The sequence below is a fragment of the Colius striatus genome, chromosome 1 (assembly GCF_028858725.1).
Source record: "Colius striatus isolate bColStr4 chromosome 1, bColStr4.1.hap1, whole genome shotgun sequence".
Taxonomy (NCBI): domain Eukaryota; kingdom Metazoa; phylum Chordata; class Aves; order Coliiformes; family Coliidae; genus Colius; species Colius striatus.
Genome location: NC_084759.1, coordinates 55,760,289 through 55,778,753, shown reverse-complemented (window position 1 = coordinate 55,778,753; position 18,465 = coordinate 55,760,289). Strand labels below are relative to the sequence as shown.

Below are 18,465 nucleotides of genomic sequence, written 5' to 3'. Positions count from 1 at the left end.
TCTGAAAAATTAATTTTCAAAACCTATGGGCTTTGTTCAGGCACAAGTCTGCAGTGTTAAATTAAATATTAGAAGCCACAGCGGCTGCACAGGCTTATGAGTAAAGAGATCCTACCTCAAAAAAGACTTTGCTAAGCAGGAGTTGTAATTCTGATCCTTTGCTTATCTACTTTCAGAAAAACCTGCATTAAAAATAAGGTCACTGTTCCCAAGACAAATGAAAAGCAAACAACGAAATAGAAAACGAATTTTATTGAATGAACAAAAGTCTAAAAGTCTCCCATTTTTGGTTAACAAAAGCAGCAACCTACAAAACCCCTGCATTCTGTGACAAATCTTTTATGTCAAAAAATTAATCCTTGAGCAGATATGAACATTTGTACACAGAGAAAGTTACAACTGTTGAGATGTGTCCGTGCAAACAACTGCATACATTTAAAATTAGGAGGAAAAAAAGAAAAGAAAAAAACCAAAGAGACTGCATTTGGACACCCAAAAAAGCTTTAATTGTTTGCTGGCTGAGAGGTATATCATCAGGGCTGCTAAGCAGTTTTTCAGCACTTGCATCCCCTTCACATAAAATTTTAAAAGCAGCAGAAAAACGTCAGAGGTTTTATGACTGAACAAGGAAAAGAACTGCCACCAGAACGCGGTGTTCAGCAAAAGCGATGAATAAGGGTCCATCCTCAAACTTTTCCTGCCACAGGCAATTTCTCTCAGTCCAAAACACGCATCTAGCTAAGGGAAAAGAAACTGAGGCCTGCTTGACAAAATATGATTATCTGACTGACAGAAGTCTACTGGGAACTAAAAGCAAAATGTACATTCACTTTGTAAATATGACAAAGTTTCCTCACGTATGTCACGTTTTATATTTTCACTGGATATGGGCAGCCTTAACAAAATGAAGTGTAAGACGGAAGGTAATGTTTAGTTTTATCCTCACGCCTTATTTGCAGAATAACCCTTTTTTATGAAGTCATATCATAAATTTTCATGCTTTTGAATACTAAGTATTTTCAATGAAGTCTCTTTATTACACTGACTAATTTCAATCTGCTCTTTTGTTTTCACAGATCAGGTCATAATACTTTTTTTTTCAGAAGAATGAATTGATTTTGCTGTCATATTTACTTTTCACTGCAAAAGTACAATAATCTGTGCTTATGTGTCAGTTTATACATCGATCTCACCCATTGCAACCATATAATCAGATTTATTTAATAATTATGAAGCTGTATCTTAAACTTCTATCCGTATGTATTCTAGGACTAAGAGATCCCTAACATGTCTTGATTAAAACTAACTTTAATATGTCAACTCTATTATCTAAAGTTAATTTTAATCATTTCCATCATAATCATTATAACTCTGATACCCACTGTTCCTCCTCTCACGAAGATTAGATTTCTTCCACGTAGATTCTTGATGAAAGCCTGCACTGAAAGATCGTCCCAGCCGTCCATGGTGCTTCTTAGAGATATTGTCTTCACTCTCAGATTTGGAAATCCCTTGTCCTTGTGTTTGAGATTGTTTATCCTGCCTAACATTTCCAAATGGAAAACTCCAAGGACCAAATCTTTGCCAATTAAGTCTCTGAAAGGCAATGATGCAATGAAGATTTCCTCCAACCTAATCAAAGGGAAAAGGTTCTTTGTTAAATGTACACAGGTGCATTTCTAACATACATAGATATTGCGAATGAACATCTTAGCAGGTAACAGAATCCTTTAAAAAAGATAGTTAAAAAACCAACAACATACAAACAAAAAAACCCACATAGAACACATCCACAAACAAACAACTCTGCTCCATTTTGATTGTTTCGCAGTTTCAACTACTGCCTTCTTTCTCATTATCTTCTGCTAGTCTTTTTTTACTCTCCAGCCACTTCCACACAAATTATCTCTTCTGGTCCTTCTCATCTTGCTAACATGGTCTTCCACAGGGTCTCAACACTGGAAATCATCTCTTCAGTCTATTATAGACTTTCCATTTGCAAATCAAAAATACATCTCCCACTCAAAAGATAGAGCCTTATCTACAGAAAAGAAAACCCTATGTACTGACACACACGAGTCACACATGCCTTACGTTTGATTCTACTCAACTGTACTTTCTTTCCCACTTGTCTGTAATTTGTCCGTAGAGTATTTCTATACTTGCTGCAGCTAGATTTTAAGCCAAAATGGTTAAACATTCTGACCAAATATAATGTGTACACAGACATCCTGGATATAGCAACCTAGTATATGCCAGGCTACTGCTGTATAGCATCTTGTCCTGCAAGTAAATATTTATAAATTACTCTGGTGTGTAAGTACCTATAGGTGACTTTTGTCTTCAGCAATACTACATAACAAACTTATTTTAGTGAAGTGTTCTTACAGTGCTGAAACATGAATAAGTTTGCAATAAAATCTACCACAAATTTCCTCCCACCTTAGTAAGTTTACCTTACCTTCTTTGTTTTTCGATGCTGTAATCCTCTCTCTAGGTGTCGAATATCTAGATATTCTGGATTTTGAGTGTTTAGGTCAGTGACAATATCTGTCCACCTACAGAATAACATTATTACTACTCAGGTGACATCTGTGAAACTTTAGCACCAGTAAGACTCGTGCTAACACACTCATGCAAAGAACAGGTCTGCAGCATTAAATAGTCTTATCATCAACTTAAAAGAACATGTAGAGATATAAAAGCCTCAGGATTAGAGACAACAAGTTAGGTGTAGAAGTGTCTCTCTCAATCAAACCATGTTATTATTGCTGCTCTTGAAAAAACCCTTTCAAAATGATTAAGGGCACCGCGAGTTCTTAATTGTGTTGCTTATGCTGACCAATTCATTAGTTTGTGAAAGGATGAAGCAAAACCCAGTTTAGGCAAGGAGGAACATTAGCTTTTACTTTATTTAATCCTCTTGCCTCCTGTTTTTACTCACACACTGAATCTGTTTTTATCAGACAGCTCTCAGCTTAACACGCTCCTCTATTTTATTTAATTCCCATCTGTAATAAACTATCAATTCAATCGTTCTCCTTTCACTAAGCTCTTCAGAGTTTCATAGTTCCTTCTAGCCCAACTGAAACAAACAATCCCATGTTCCAGACCTCTTGAAGCCTAAACATCTCTTTTTCATTTCCATCAATGTCTAATTGTCTGCTTCTCTCTAACGTCACCCTCCAAGTTCAGAAAATCAATTTCTACCCCAACCTTTGCCCTCTTAGCACACAAATTTCTGCTAGCTCTCATTGTGAATGTAGCAGGATAAATAGTGACCACAATCAAAAACACCATTAAAAAGGTTTGCATTCTATATTTAGAAACCTTTTCCTATGCCACGTGTAGCTTATACACCATAGGAAAAAAATACTGTCAGTGGGATGTGTAGTACACCATTTCTCAGCACAGCTACCACATGCATAATGTGATTCTTGTTTTGTTGCATTTTATCTCGTCATATTCTCAATCTCATATCCAGCTATTTACACTTATAGATATAGTCACATCACGGACAAATTAGAAAAGATATCTGGGTTTCAGGTTCTGGGTTACATATGACTGGTTATGAAAAAGTCAGATAAGCACTTTCAAACAATTTTTCAAAATAATTATATGATAAAGAAGAAGAAACAAAGCACAAGTGTGATTTTTTTAAAAATCATTAGATTTTTTTAATCACAGCTCTTTTCCTAATGTACAAAGAAAAATTATGCCATGAGTAATTCAGGGGGTGACAGAGAAGCTATTTGTTAAAACTTAAGTTTTGGCCACAGAATTGGTTTCTTGGAAAATACTATTGTTTTGCACTGTTCCATCATTTCAGGAATTAGTATGAAGCATTATGAACAAATATGTCCAATAAAGCTGAGAAAGCTGTTCTATTACTTTATTGTGACAAAGATAACAGATGACTGACATCTCTATGTAGCACCTTCTAGCTCTCTTAGCCTGTATGTCTAGTTTAGACACCAACTTTGTATGAGCCAGACTTCATGATACTGTTTTAATGCACAGATAAACTAATAACATAACAGAGTGTCATGGTTTAGCAAGGAGCAGCTTTTGCTTGGTAACAGGAGGACGGGGTTGCAGTGAAGACCTGCTAAAAAGTTTTTGGACTCTCCCCAGGCTCCTGGATTTCAGACCCACCTCTGGCCCAGCTGGGCCAATCTGGCACCTCAGCAATCACTATTTAGGGATGGGAATTTGAAGTGCTCGGCAGGAGGTTTAAGAGTGATGCAGGATGGAGGCAACCACGTGGACCCCACAGTCAGAGAAGGAAGAAGGAAGGAGGAGCACCAGACCAGAGACACCTCTGCAAGCCGTGGTGAGAATGCAGGCTGTACCCCTGCAACCCATGCAGGGCCATGGCAGGACTGAGAGCGACCAGCAGCTCCGTGTGAGTGCGCCCAGATGGGCAAGAGATTGTGTGAGGAGGCAGCCATGGCACAGGTCGTGCTGGAGAGCCTGTGTGCCACAGAGTAGACCCACACGAGAGGCAGAGAAGAGCTGCAGGTTTTGGGATAAATGCAGGATGGAGCAGTCCCTGCAGGGCTGCTATGTATGTGAGGTACCCCACAGAGGAGCAAGGAGGACTGGTGCAGAGCCCACCTGCCCTGAGGAGAGACAAACAGCAGAAGCCATCAGGAATTGACTGACTGAAACCTCCACTCCCGGCCTCCCTGGGCCGTTCAGAGCGGGGAGGAGGTAAAAACCCCAGGATCAGGGCTCTGAGCCCAGAAAGAGGGGAGGGGTGGGGACAAGGTGGTAGTAAAGGGCTAGTCAGACTTTTTATCATTGTACCACTCTGTGTTGTTTTATTTTAGTTGTGTTTTGGGGTTTTATGGTTATGTTATAGTTGGTGTTGCATTAAACTATTTTCTGGTTTCTTCCCCAAGCCGAGTAGCCTGGTCTATTTTGTTCTGGACCATAAGCAGCAATTAAGCTCTCCCTGCCCTTTAGCAATCCTCAGGACTTTGGTACTTGAGGCTAATTGTGGTCTTTTGTTCCCTGATGGGCCTAAACCACAGAGTACGGGCTGTACCTGCACCTAAGATAGGAGATCTTGGTAGCAGCATTATTTCCTCTGCACTCCCCAGACACAGCCTGGGTACACCCTAAACTGCAGCCTCAACTCCTCCAAGCTTCCTACAGCCTGAAGTGGCAATTGGCATGATGACAGATGGCTGAAGTATCCTTCCTTCCTGACTAACACGAGCACACTCAAACAAGATACAGGCTTTGGCTTTCAGCAGCCCACACATGTCCAGCCATGTTATTTAAAAATGCAGAGACAGCCTTGAGGTCAAAACATGAAGTTGCTCACTAAAGCGCCCCTTTCTGCTAGAACTATAGTGCATTCATTCAAAAGAACTAGAAAGTCACTTGGTGATCCTTAGTAGAGAAGTACTAATTGTTTTGAAAGAAAACATACTATTTTACATTCTTACCAAGTAACATACCTTTTACAATGTATTGTTGGATGTTTTCTGCTCGGCTCTCCAATTAAGATCCAATATTCTACTTCTTGCTGCAAGACACGACCTCTGTTCAATAGAAGATAAAATCCTAGTAAGATTTATTGTGCATACTGAAAAGAAAAATAGATAGTAACATTCTATTGTTCTTTTAAAGATTTTTCTAACATTCCAAATTGTTTCCTCAGCCAAACTAAGAACCAGCTCCTGTGCTATCAATAGTGTCTGCAACTGCATACAGAGAAACTTTTTGTTTCACATGGCCTGGAAGCCAGATAAAAGCAATTAATTACTTGGGTAAAAGAGAGATTTTCATAAAAAACAGTGTTACTCGGATAAAAGGCAGTCTCATATAAGATCCAAATACAAAAACATACATAATGATGGCAATAAAGAGTTGTGGAAAGCCAAAGGTGGAAGAAACGTCCCCCTCCTTATGACAAAAGAACTCCTTCCACTATTTTTAAAGTATACTTTGGTTGACAGTTTTTATTGACAGCTGTAGGGTAGCCTGTATGAAAACAACTTGTAACTTCAACTGCTTCTTCCTAAGTATCCAATACGACATATCAAAACCCAAAACCCTCAACTGATGAGCAACCTCCGAGAAACTCAAAGCCCGCAGTATCCTTGTCAGGAACAATTTGTATCAGACATCAGGGTGGACTGATGAGGTACACAAAAAGGACTGTTCTGTGACTTTCTGTGTACAATTATCCCACGAAAAACAGTTTCAACTGTGAGAAAACCTGAGAGTTTTCTGCCTAGGGTATTAGACAGCATCTGGCTTGATTGCTTGCAGTAATTTGTTTCCCAATAAAATACTCCCTGTAAAATAACAACATATGCCATCTTTGTACAGATGGGAAACCAAGACACAGGATAGATTCATTGACTTACCTAAAGTCACACTGGAAGTCTGTGGTTGAACTGGGAACTGAACCCAGGTCTCCCGAGTCCAAATCCAGCAACCTAAGATCATACAGGAAGTCTGTGGGTGACCTAAGAACTGTCTCCTAAGCTCAGCCTAGCAACCTACCTACCCATTTCCTTTGGAACTTAAAAGCTTCTTAGCTTGCTCTTTAAAGAAAAGCTTTCCTTTGCAACTAGAATACAAAAACACGTAAACAAGAACTGCTGCAGATAGTGCCTCTGGAACCTAAAAGTATTTTTTTTCCAGTAAGTCATTAAAAGATATGAGGAGAAGAGGGTGCTCTTCGGGTCACACCTCCAGCCTAAAATAAGGCTATAAAAGCTCCTTGAATTCATTACTTCATATTACATTGTTAGAAGATATCTGTTGTTAGGAAGAAAATCTAATATTGACTTAGAAATAACATCACCGGCAACTGAGAACCCATTCTTTACCTTGGGTAAAGTATTCAAATCATTGTTCTCACTCATTACTAAACAACATAAATTGAAACTAGATATAAGGCATGTTAAGTTTCCACGCACTGGACTATATTGTTTTTCAAACTGCATTTTTGAGCTAATAATCAACTTTTTTTTTACTTTTGTTCTTCCTGTTGAGATTCTTAATAACAGATCAAATAAGCAAGACATCAACAACTTTTTTGGTAAACTTATGCAGACTGATGTGTCAGACATCTATTTGGGGCACATATTCCACACTTCTCACTGGCATGGCATGTCACTGAATACAGTCTTACTAAACTGAAGTATTCTTGCGTTCATATACTAAAGGCTTTCATCAACCTATAGTTAGGCTTATTCTTGGAAATTAGATAATTAGATTCAGTTGATTATGCTTTATTACCTTCAAACAATTACCATTCTGAACTCTGAAAGTACAGCTACCATTCTTCATTCCTTGATGGGACAATACATGTCCAACACTGCCAAAGGCAGGCTACTTGCTAAGCAAAGTACAAGCCTGAGGCTTACCCTGTGGCCTACTTTCTTCATCATTCAGCACTCTCCACTATTGGTATCTGCTAACTTTGCCAGGGATTGTCTTATGCCTAATGATAATCCTGATAAATATCAACCAACAGTTGAACCTTGAGAAAGTCCAACAGAAACCTCCAATACATACTATCTATGCAACTACCTTAAGAGAGGGAAAAACAGATTCATTTAATATGAATCTGTAAACAAGGTAAAACAAACTACTCTCTGCATACCATACAGCAGCAAGTTAAATGCCATACAAAAGCTAAGATAATGAAATGTTTCAACATTACAATTTGTGGGTTTAATGCAAGACTTTCCCTAAACTCAGTAAGAATATAAATGCTATTAACACCTGTATTTAATTGAAACCTGTATGAATTATTCAATTTTTTTCTCCCAACATCAAAAAAACCTGAAAAATCTGAATTTATTCAGGAAATTGTGTTTTTATTCTAAGAGAAGAGGCATATTAAGTTTCTCCTGGTCTCTGAGAACTGCTCAGCATTCTAAGCATTGTTTAAAAAAGCCAAACATACTGTGATAGTCCAGAGAGCTCTTCTTGCTTCTCTCCTCCCATCAATTCTTGGTAACAAATAATTCAGATCTCTTTACTTTTCTAAGCTTTACAGTCTGGTAGTTTCAGCTTATCATAGTTATCACTGAACACTGCAAAAAAAGTATGTAAACACCATCCTGCAATACCTACACATCCCTTGTTCTTATCATACACAAACACTGGCTTCTCTAAGTGCAGATTTTGTTATGACCACTTTGTAATGGATTAGTATCACTGCAGGCTTTTTGCTTTTATTTAATAAAGAAAAATTCCATCATAGAATCATAGAATGGTAGGAGTTGGAAGGGACTTTTAGAGATCATCTAGTCCAATCCCCCTGCAGAAGCAGGGTCACCTAGATCAGTTCGCATGGGAACATGTCCAGGTGGGTCTTGAAGACCTCCAAGGAAGGAGACTCTACAATCCCTCTGGGCAGCCTGTGCCAGGGCTCCCTCATCCTCACAGTAAAATAGTTTTTTCTTAATTATACACACAACTCTGTCTTTTTTCAGCCCATATGGTTTTACTTTTCAGACTAGCTAACTTCACTTGTCCTCCAAGTAAAAAGTAACCTCTCTACATCTAGCTAAATTGTCTTTAAACAATTTCTTTGCACCATCCATATCTTTCTGAAATGTTCAAGTTCTCTCAATGTAGTCTGCTTGGTTGTGTTTAACTCAGTCCTTTCAAATCACACAGTAGTGTTTTACTACTTCAGACAAGAGAGACAAAAAATCAACTTGCAGTAAAACTTTTCTCTATGTTTCCTCTACTAAAATATGCATCAATACAGTATCTTACCTATAGGCTTTACTGGCTTTTACTGGGGTTGCTTCAAAGCCAATTGGGCAAAAATAATGGTTTTGGCAATGGTAGATGTAGGCCATTGATTCATCTTTCAATCCACGTGTTAGCTTTGCGAGGGCCCCTGCAGCTACAAAGAAAGATCACGTTACAATACAGAGTTCTTCAGATCCTGAGTAGAAAAAAAACCCCAAACTATTTGATAATATGAAATAGTTACACAATTTTTTTTAATTAGAGGATGTGACCTGTCAGGCATGCACGAAAATCATAGAATCATGGAACAGTAGGGGTAGGAAGTGACCTTCAAAGATAAAATACAGGCTTTACTTCAAACTTCTTTGTATTTAATTTCCTGCCACACGGTGTGTACTAGGGAAATGCCATATGAAGTATGCATTGTATTAGATTAAAATCATATTAAAAAATACTTGTTCTGGAAAAAAAAAAAGAAGCAAAAGTATCTCTTAATCTAAAAATACACACAGCAATGCAATGCAGTCTCACTGCCCCAAGGCAGACTTAGCACACATCAATGATACTACTGAAACCCCTGAAAACTTTCAAACATTTTGGTTATCATGAGCTTGTTGGAGCTTCCTAGCCTCAAGAACACATTCCATGTTTGGGCAGGGAATATTCTGTAATGTTCGTGCAGTGCTCAGTTTCAGGAAAAGACTAGAAAAGACACTGAAACATGACAGAATATTCAAGTGGGATAGCAAGACCAAACAAAAAAGTATTTCCACTTTAATAATCACCCCCAAAACTTATCAGCATGGTTTTATCTTTTCAAAGGATCTTAAAGATAATTACTCAGATTATACTAAAGGCTAACTGTGTTAGAAATATTATTTTTTCTTTAGGTAGCACACTTAAAAGTAGACATGAAAATGCAGTTTCATAACTTAATTGAGAATCATCACCTAACTTGTAGAGACAAATGTTAGCTAAAGGCAGGCAGAATGGCTGAGTTCATTAAACATTTATTAAAGACATTAATACTTCTGCACTGTATGTTCTAAATTTCTATGTAACATAGATTTCTAAAATATTGAAATAAAAACATTTTGCTCCCCTAGTGTCTTAAAACCAAACACATCTTCCAGAAAACCAACACAGAACTGGGAAGTGTGGTGTCCTCCTAGATACTTCAAAATTCCATTTCTATGATAGCACAGTGTATAGCACTGAATACATTTTATTGAAGTAGCAGTACACAGGAAAATTTTAGCAGAATAAAAGTAAAACCAGAAAAATAAGTCAACTTGGAGCTATTAGACAGCTTATCTCAAACTGGAAGTGCTACTTACAGAACTTGTCCTGTCACATGTTAGAGACTGCAGGATTTTTCATCTAGTATACTGTAAGATGAATGCTTCGAGATTAGCTACGTACCAGTTTCTCCAGCTGTCTTGTTCTTCCCGTGAGGTTTATACAGAACATACGAGCATCCTTTGATATGGAAGTGATCATTTATTTGCCTAAACCATCTGAAACAATAAGCTTAAAGACTGTAGCAACTGAAGAGTTATTAAATGCAATTTCTTTTCTTCCCACTTTTCCTCTACTTGACAATTTAGAAAAAAACCTCTCAGGGTGCTACTAAGTACCTACCACACTAGTTTATAGACTGCAATTGACCATGGTACTCTAACAGAAATTAAAAAAATAACATATCCTAAAGAGACAAATGCTTAGAGCCTTTTCTTTCATTCTGCTTTTTCAGACCTAACATAGATCCATAATAACCAAAGGGCTGGATGCGAAATGTTGGTCCTGTCATGTTCAGTTCGATCACCTCTAACATTTAGTTACTCAGCCTTTAGAAAGGCACTCAAATTCTGAAGTGCCAGACTTGAGTCATGATTTGTAAGCTACAGAAAAGGAATTTTCTGAGACACCAGAAGGCAGGACCCTTCACTTCAGACTTTCTGCATGTCATGTTGGGCTCCTGTCATATCAGCTTCACAATGCCCAAGCACTACAGGAGTCCCATACAGGACAGGTTCTGCAACTTTTCCACATTGGAAGATACAAATTCACATCTCTGAAGATAATATCTTAATCATAAAGGTGTGCTGGGTGATGAGGTTGGCTCTCAGCCCTCCTGATTTTCAGTCTGACAAGTACTTATAAAATTTTTAACCAGGAAGGAAAAAAATCCCAAACTAGTAAGGGTTTTCTACAGCACAGAGGGCACTCATAGGGAAAAAGGAAGAAGAATGACAGTTTTAAATTTCATCTGTATAGACTGTTGACATAAAGAGATAGAACATTTTATCAGCTTGGTCTATAATGGTTGCTACAACCTGACATGATCCTAGAGAGACACAAAATCTGGATCCAAGTCTCCTAAGACAAAGCAGGAAGTTTTCATAACACTCTTCCAATGATATAGTCAGTATGCTACCATTACAGAACAGACTGCTGTCACATTTTCAAATCCAGCACTCACATTCAGTGCCAAATGCTATATATTGCCTTCAAAAAATACTAACTAGATCACATGTAACTGATGGAACAGGCAAGAACACTATAAAAATTTTAAGTCTCACAGAATGGTAACACAGCAAAGCCCTGTCAAGACATTCGACACTGAAGTACAATATGGTCCTGGCCCTGTTTAGTCCCAAAATTTTAGATCCAGCTCCTAAAGATCAGGACACAAGACAGGAGAAGTGAAACAAAGTTTCAAAGTTAAAGTGTCCTGTGACTCCAGTCCCATGTTTTCTTTTTTTTTTCCCCACCCTCCTCCTGAATAGCTCTGTTGCAGCAAAGATGCAGCACTATCTCATTTTCAATCATTAACTTGTTTTCAACATAAAGTTACTAGTGTATTAATTGCCTTTTCAGGCTGTTTCAATTACATTAACAAGCATTTAACATGCATTTTCAAAAGCAGCAAGATAAGGGTGTGGAAAAACGTGTTACACAACCATTAAATAACCAACCAAAAATGAAACAGAAGTTCATGCTCACTTGATCCGTGCAGCAATGTCCTGCTATACAAAACGACTAATACAAAAAAACCTCTTTGAAGAGTTTCTTTCAGGTGTCAGAGCACCCAGGTACACTTCATTATTCTAAAACTTAAAAGGACTAACTTTTGTCAGCCACTTATTTTTTTAATAAATGAACTACTACTGTATTTTTAAAGGTTCTATCTCTTAATGTCATTTTTGCATACATTAACAATTTAGCTGCATCAAAAGAATCAGACATACCTCATTAAAGTCGTATTCCCAGTGAAGGGACCAAATCTAATCTCCTCAAATGGGGGCTGAAAGCCCAGTATATGCAAAGCTTCTTCTTGAGTAATAGGTGGCAAACTGGAAAAACAAAGAAGTAGTATTGTTTAGTAAAGTAATTAGCAACGTATTTTAGACTCTCTAGAGGCAAAGCAGTCTATGTGTCACTTACCTTCCAGCTCCCAGCGTACTATATAAGAAATTCCAGCAAGACACTAAGGATGAAATTCCACAGGAAGTCTTGTATTGAGGTCGACTAACACAATACCTAAACCAAACAGCAACACAAAAAATTAGTAAGCATTCTTGGTTTAGTTACAGGAAGAAACTGAACTACTGTTCTGTGTGCCATACCACTGAAGTGCCATGTTATATTGAATGTTTTGATGTTACCTGTATTTAAAAAAAAATGAAAGTACATTCTTAAAAAAAAAAAAAGGGAACAATTATGTTAACCAGTTTCCTTCAGTTTGTCAGACAATTACTATGTTTCATACAGATCAGTCAAGTTTCTGACAGCTCCCTGTGAGTCCTGTACAAATGATTCTGTAAGAAAAAAATGTTTCTGTACTAGTATAACGCACAGTTCGATCCAGTCTATTCTAACATGTGAACTTGTAGTAAACTGCCTCTCTACCAATTTATTAATGAATGTAATTCTGGGCTGCAGATTCCTGAGGCTAGCTCTGACTTTCTGATCTCATAGGCACGCAGTAAGAACCAGATAAATTCATTAACCCAAGTGAATTTAGTCAACTGCATCCAGATGGTACAGGTTGCACCGAACTGAGATTCTGATCAAGTATTTAATGGTGCAAAGAAAAATCAGGAGTGACATTTATCAGTACTATATTTAAGGTTACTTTTTGCCTGACCATGCTAGTGAACTTGCATTTGTTTTCTAGCAATAAATCCCCACATAATTTTTTTCCTTATTGAAAAGAAAAAAAATTCAGAAAGAAAAACAGTCTCAGAATTTCAGCAGATGGGAGGGAATGTCTCATTCTTCTTATAGAAAGTATGAGATTTAGTGTATATATGCTTAACATTTCCCCATTTCTACTTGAAAAATAGAAGTATGAAGACGTTCTTAAGTCTGAAATTAGATAACCAGCAACATTGTTTGCCGACAAACTGTACAGGGATAACTTGAATGCAATTCATATATACTACCATCTCCGGAGGTCTAACACTTTCCTCTCCCTCACATCTTCAAGAGCAGAACGCTGAGGAAACTCCCTGTGTTGCTTGCTTTTTTTGTCCACAGACTTTTTCTTTGTCACTTGTTTCTTCATGTTGCCTGCAAAACAGATTTCAGAAAGGAATGAATGACTAATTTACCTCTCCTACCGTTCTTAAATATTATTAGCAACAGCATACACCTCCAATAGATACACTGTTTCTGTTAACAAGTGCAAACTGGGACTAAACACTATTGAAGGAAAAAGCTCAAATACATAATCAAGATTGTCAACAGGTTTGCAAAGTTGCCCTTAGTTCCGTAAACAACGTTGTGTTTAGGTTGTGAATAGAATTAACTATGACCTGTCCGGGTGTTTAGGGTGAGCAGTCAATCTGATTATTCTAATGCGTTAGATCAACCATCCCAGAAATAGACTCTCAAACCACCATGGACTTCCTATCTCCTAACACTAAATGCACAGGGAAATAAAATGAAGCATTTGTTTTTCACATCCAAGCTCTGTAGCCAGCTACACTCCCGGATGAAAACTCGCATGTGAATCCAGTAAGAGTAATATACTCCCCAAGGACTTTTCCTTTTTGTGAGTTACTGAGGCAGAAGAAAATGAAGAGTTGGGCCACATGCTACAGCAGGAACATTTCAGTCCCACTTTTAAGTCACCAAAGCCAAATGAAATACAGTGCATATATTTTAGCAGAAATGACCATCCTGTAAGATATTGTCATTTATTTCTATTTTTATTTAAGGACACTACAAGTACACATGAAAAAGAAATGGCAACTTGCCAAACGTGTTAAAAGTTTGGCTAAACTGGTTTCATATGGAGGTAAACAGCAATTTGACTAGCTAGCCAAGCTATTGTGACAAGAAAATTCTATAGCCTGCTCTAGATAAGCAGCAGGATTATAGAACAAAGAAAACCAAATGCAAGTGCCTGATTCACAGTTGCGGCCTGTGACTAGGCAGACAAAGAACATAAGAGGAAGCAAAGAAGCTAGTTTTAAAGAAATAGGCTCCCTAACACTTTGTACACAGAGCAAATCTATTACAATTCTGTTACAGAAACCAACCACTTTTCTAGATAACTGTAATTTAAATTCCCTCTTGTCATAAAGAAACCCAGTCTTTAATTTCAAAGTACACCATCCAAGTCCCTTGAAACATTCTGCAAGTTGCAAACCTGTACTTAACATGTAAGAGTAACTACCCACAACCTACTAAGTCCCACTAAAGAAAAAAACACTCCAAAAAACACAGGGAAAAAACCCAAAAAGAAGCCACTCCAAACAATTAATCGAAAAGCCCACACATGGCTAAGCAGAAGCCAGCCTTGTTTTAGAGACACTTGTCCAGGCAACTACACTTGACTTTCACTCCTTCTATCTCACTCTTTCCCTTCTCAGTGAGCAGGTTGTTTGAAATAATACACAGGTTCTTCTATAGCTTTTCCTCAAGAGATACACATGCCAGCCAGCCCCCTCCACAAACAAGTTGTGAAGATTAAGCCTTTTCCTATCACAACATTGAATCTTCACCACCTCACCTGCTTTGTTCTTTAGGTGTGCGTTCACACCATTGAACTCTGATTTGTCTATTTCCCATGCCAGTGGAAGCTTTCCAAGATCACCAGGCAAGCTTTCCAAGTGAGCATCTTCACTGTAGATTATCTCTGAAGCACCAGTTTGAATGCTGAGTAAGCTAGGTGTGTTATTTCCAACATTTAAGGCAGCACTGCTTGACAGGCAGGCACTAACTGAAGCACTTGGGCTTTTACAAATAGTTGTTACTCTGTTTAAAAAAGCATAGTCTGAGCAGATGGTATAAAATTTCTCTCGTGTGTGAGTCACGGGACATCCCCAGGGGTAATGCCCATCTCCCCTAGACACCAAGGACACAGTAGAGCTGTCTGACATGCAGTATGGCTTCACGGCATCATGAAAAGGAGCTTCTGGGGATCCTTTCCCAGGTTTGTTTTCAGTGTTTCCATTATTTCCAGAACCATTCTCCTTTTCATCTTCTGAAATGTTAGGCATTGAATGATACTGAAAAGAGTATTCTACAGTTAAGAATATTTTTTTGTTGTCGACGTTTTAATTACAACAGAGTTTGCATCATTGCCTCCATTGCCTCTGCAAGGTAGCGACGAGGTGTCTGAAAGAAAATGAGAGTTAATATGGGTGTCTCCATCAACATAAAATACACACAAAGCTTATCTTTGAACTCATATCCAATAAAAGCTGAAATAATACCCTTCAAGATACATCACAACATACATCGTGTCTCTCCCTGAGCATCTCTAGAATTTTACTGTCGGGGCCTTTTATTATTTGTTAGAATGCCAACAGCAATATGATAAGTACACCATAGTAATATGATACAGACATCATGGCTAATTACACTTGTAAACTACCACAAGAAAAAAAAAGGAAAAAATACATAAAGGCTTGCTACGTTTGAGTTGTGACTGACTACTTCTGTTCCTTACAACCACAATACATGCTGTATGTGGAGTACAAATTAATAAATGACAGAAAATGCAACTTAAGGTCACTTGATTCTACAGAATCCTGCATAGTTTTGCTGCAAGTGGCGTTCAAGCTTACAAAAAACCGCAGTCAACCGTCAGGTCTTTTGACTGTAAATGAGCAACACTAGCTTCTATCTGTTTCACTGCTTTCCTAGTATATGGCTGACAAGGATTCCCTTTTATTTTTACGTGCCTCCTATTCTTCAAGATGTGAGAAGGAAAAAGCATCATGTTCTGTTTACAGTGACTACGAATTACCAACAAAACCCCACCAAACTTGGAAGACTGTCTGGCTTGCTTTTAACGGCCTCTTTTTGGAAAGGCAAATCGACGGTACGTTACCCGTCACCTGCCCGGCTCGCACGCCCGGGGTGCTGAAGCGGCACGCCGCAAATGGGAAACTGGGCAGGCAGGAGTTTCACGGGGAAGAAGACTCTGCGGCACCGACTTCTGGTCCCTGCGCGGAACCGAGGGCGCACCAACTCGCCTCTGCCAGAGCGGCTCTGGGAGCCCAACACGAGCAGGGGCTCCTTTCCAAACCTTTCGCGGAAACCCCGCAACACAAACCCGTCCTCCCTCGGCACCTGCCTGCAATGAAGGCGCCCGGCGGACTCCAGCCCCGGTTCTGCCAAGCGGCGCCAGCAAGACGCGGTGACCCACTGCAGACGCCCGCCCCAGCTCCCCCCACGGGGCTGGGGGGCGCCCAGCCCGGGCACCCGGGAGAGGCTGGAAGCCTGCGGCGGCGCCGCCAATCGCGGCCTCGGCGCGGCTCCGCGGCCCCGCCCCCCGCCACTCGGTTCCAGAGTGAACAGCCGCGGATTGGGGGAAGGGGCCGCGGCTCGGCGGAAGCGGGGTCCACTGGGAGGGTAGGCCCGCTCCTTTCCACAGCGCTCGCCAGGGCTGGCGGCGGTGCGGCGAAAGAGGAAGGGCAGCCACCCGGCGGTGGTGCGGCGAGAGAGGAGGAAAGGGCGGCTGCCCGGCGGCGCGGCCCACGCTCCCGCCTCGTTACCTGCGCGGAGCGGCGCCGGCCTGCGTCGCCTCCCCCGGCCGCGGCGGAGCGGGGACGCGAGCGCACCGGAAACAGACACGACGCGCGGGGGGGAGGGCGCCGCGCCGTGGGCTCACCTGCGCCCCCGCCGCCCCCCACCTCCTCAGCGCCGCAGCCGGCCGCCACCAACTCCTGCGGCTGGCTGGGAGGAGCCGCGGGGCTGCCTAGTGGCGGCGGCCGCCGCACTCCCCCTGCGGGCCTTCCCGGGATCTCGGAGGAACCCGACCGTGTCTTACGGTCGGGCCGCGGCTGCACTTCGGCGCTGCGAGAGGCATCTCTTTGGTCGTGTCCTCCCCTCCCGTATGCGCCTTCGTGGTCTCGTCCGCAGGGCATGGGAGAGGAGGAGTAGCTGCGGGATGGCGGCAGGCGGTCGCCTTCCAGGGGTCTCGGCAGGGGGCCGGTGTGCTCTACCCTGGCCAGGCCAGGATAGGGAAAAGCTTCACCGACCCGCAGAGATGAGGCTCCGGAACGCTGGACCGCAGAGCCTTCTCCCCGGGCGGGCTCAGAGTCACTCCCTACCCGCACCGCGGCCCCGCCAAAGGCGTTAGCGCCGCCTGACCCGGGCCCCGCGCTGCTGGCCTTCCGCAGACCGGCACCTTGGGATTGGTACCGCGCTGCCCTCGGGCTGCGGGTCGTGGCACACAGCCTCTGCCGTCCCTGCTGCTCCGAGCTGCTCTTCTCTTAAAGTAGAGCTCGGCTGGGCTTACGGCAAGGCTTGACTTGGTTTTGGTGTTGCGCCTCTAACGCGGCGACATCTTCCTACTCGGACTGCGGAAAGGTGGAGCAGGAGAAACAGGAGAATGGGGTTCCTCATGGGGAACGAGGGACAGACATCTGGACGTTTTATCGGCACTAGATTTTTCTCGGTTTCCCCCTGCCCGTAGTAAGAACAGGGGTAACAAAAATGCTTCCGGAGAACTGTGTAAAGGAACAAAAGATTATTTCAAGTAACAGTGTCTGGAACTGCTGATAGTATTTCTTCTATTTTCAACGCGAACAAGCACCGTGACACTGAAAAAAATGAGCAGAGCACTTACAACACCAGTATTTCTTTTTAACTATTCTGATATATAATATTAAATGATGGCTTTATGACCAAGTAGTTATATCAAAAAGAAACACTATAAAACCAAACTAAAGACAAAACCAGAAAGGTCAAAAAGTTACATGATGTCCTGCTGACAGAGGATTCAATGCTAGTGATTATAGCATGATGTCCTCAGGCCACAGAGCCCCTCCTCCCTGAACAGTTTCCATGAAAGGTGCAGCAAATCGTAGAAAGTACAATCCAGTTTCTCCTCATGTGTTAGAGGTATTTGATAGTTTTCAGTGGTTAGGCAGGAAAAAAGTTGCAAAAGTCCTCTAAGGCTTGTTGGCACAGCCAAGTTTGCCATCCCCTGGACACGAGTAAGACAAGACCTACATGAGATTCAGAATCTGATGTGGCCTCATCCCAAGGCAACCCGTCTCTCGTAATGGAGTGTCCCTTGTGCCTTTGCCAGCTGGAAGTATGTCGAGCCTTCGTTGGCCAACAGCCTTTGAAGTAATTAAACAATTCTGCTTCCAAAGCATTTTTCTCTGAGCCAAATTATAGGCATTAGGATAGCAGCAACGTTGGCTTCGCCAGCCAGGACTAAAATTAGGTTATATGATTTATTTTACAGTTTGTTTGGGT

At 40.9% G+C, this 18,465-nt stretch overlaps 1 protein-coding gene across 3 annotated transcripts; it reads right to left on the bottom strand.

The window, feature by feature from the left end:
• Nucleotides 1–237: 237 nt before the first annotated feature.
• BIVM (basic, immunoglobulin-like variable motif containing) lies at nt 238–16,929 on the bottom strand. 3 transcript variants are annotated; one of them, XM_061996422.1, is made up of 11 exons: nt 16,868–16,929; nt 14,759–15,366; nt 13,185–13,311; nt 12,184–12,279; nt 11,988–12,092; nt 10,159–10,253; nt 8,758–8,890; nt 6,384–6,455; nt 5,469–5,552; nt 2,462–2,558; nt 238–1,632 (listed from the first exon to the last, which is right to left on the bottom strand). In XM_061996422.1, the coding sequence occupies exons 2-11, from the start codon at nt 15,246–15,248 to the stop codon at nt 1,342–1,344; spliced, it is 1,590 nt and encodes a 529-aa protein (XP_061852406.1). In that variant the 5' UTR covers nt 15,249–15,366; nt 16,868–16,929; the 3' UTR covers nt 238–1,341. The 3 variants fall into 3 exon arrangements, with proteins under 3 accessions (XP_061852406.1, XP_061852397.1, XP_061852411.1); XM_061996413.1 differs by lacking the exon at nt 16,868–16,929 and adding an exon at nt 16,752–16,802; XM_061996427.1 differs by lacking the exons at nt 6,384–6,455; nt 16,868–16,929 and adding an exon at nt 16,752–16,802.
• Between the last annotated feature and the right edge of the window lie 1,536 nt (nt 16,930–18,465).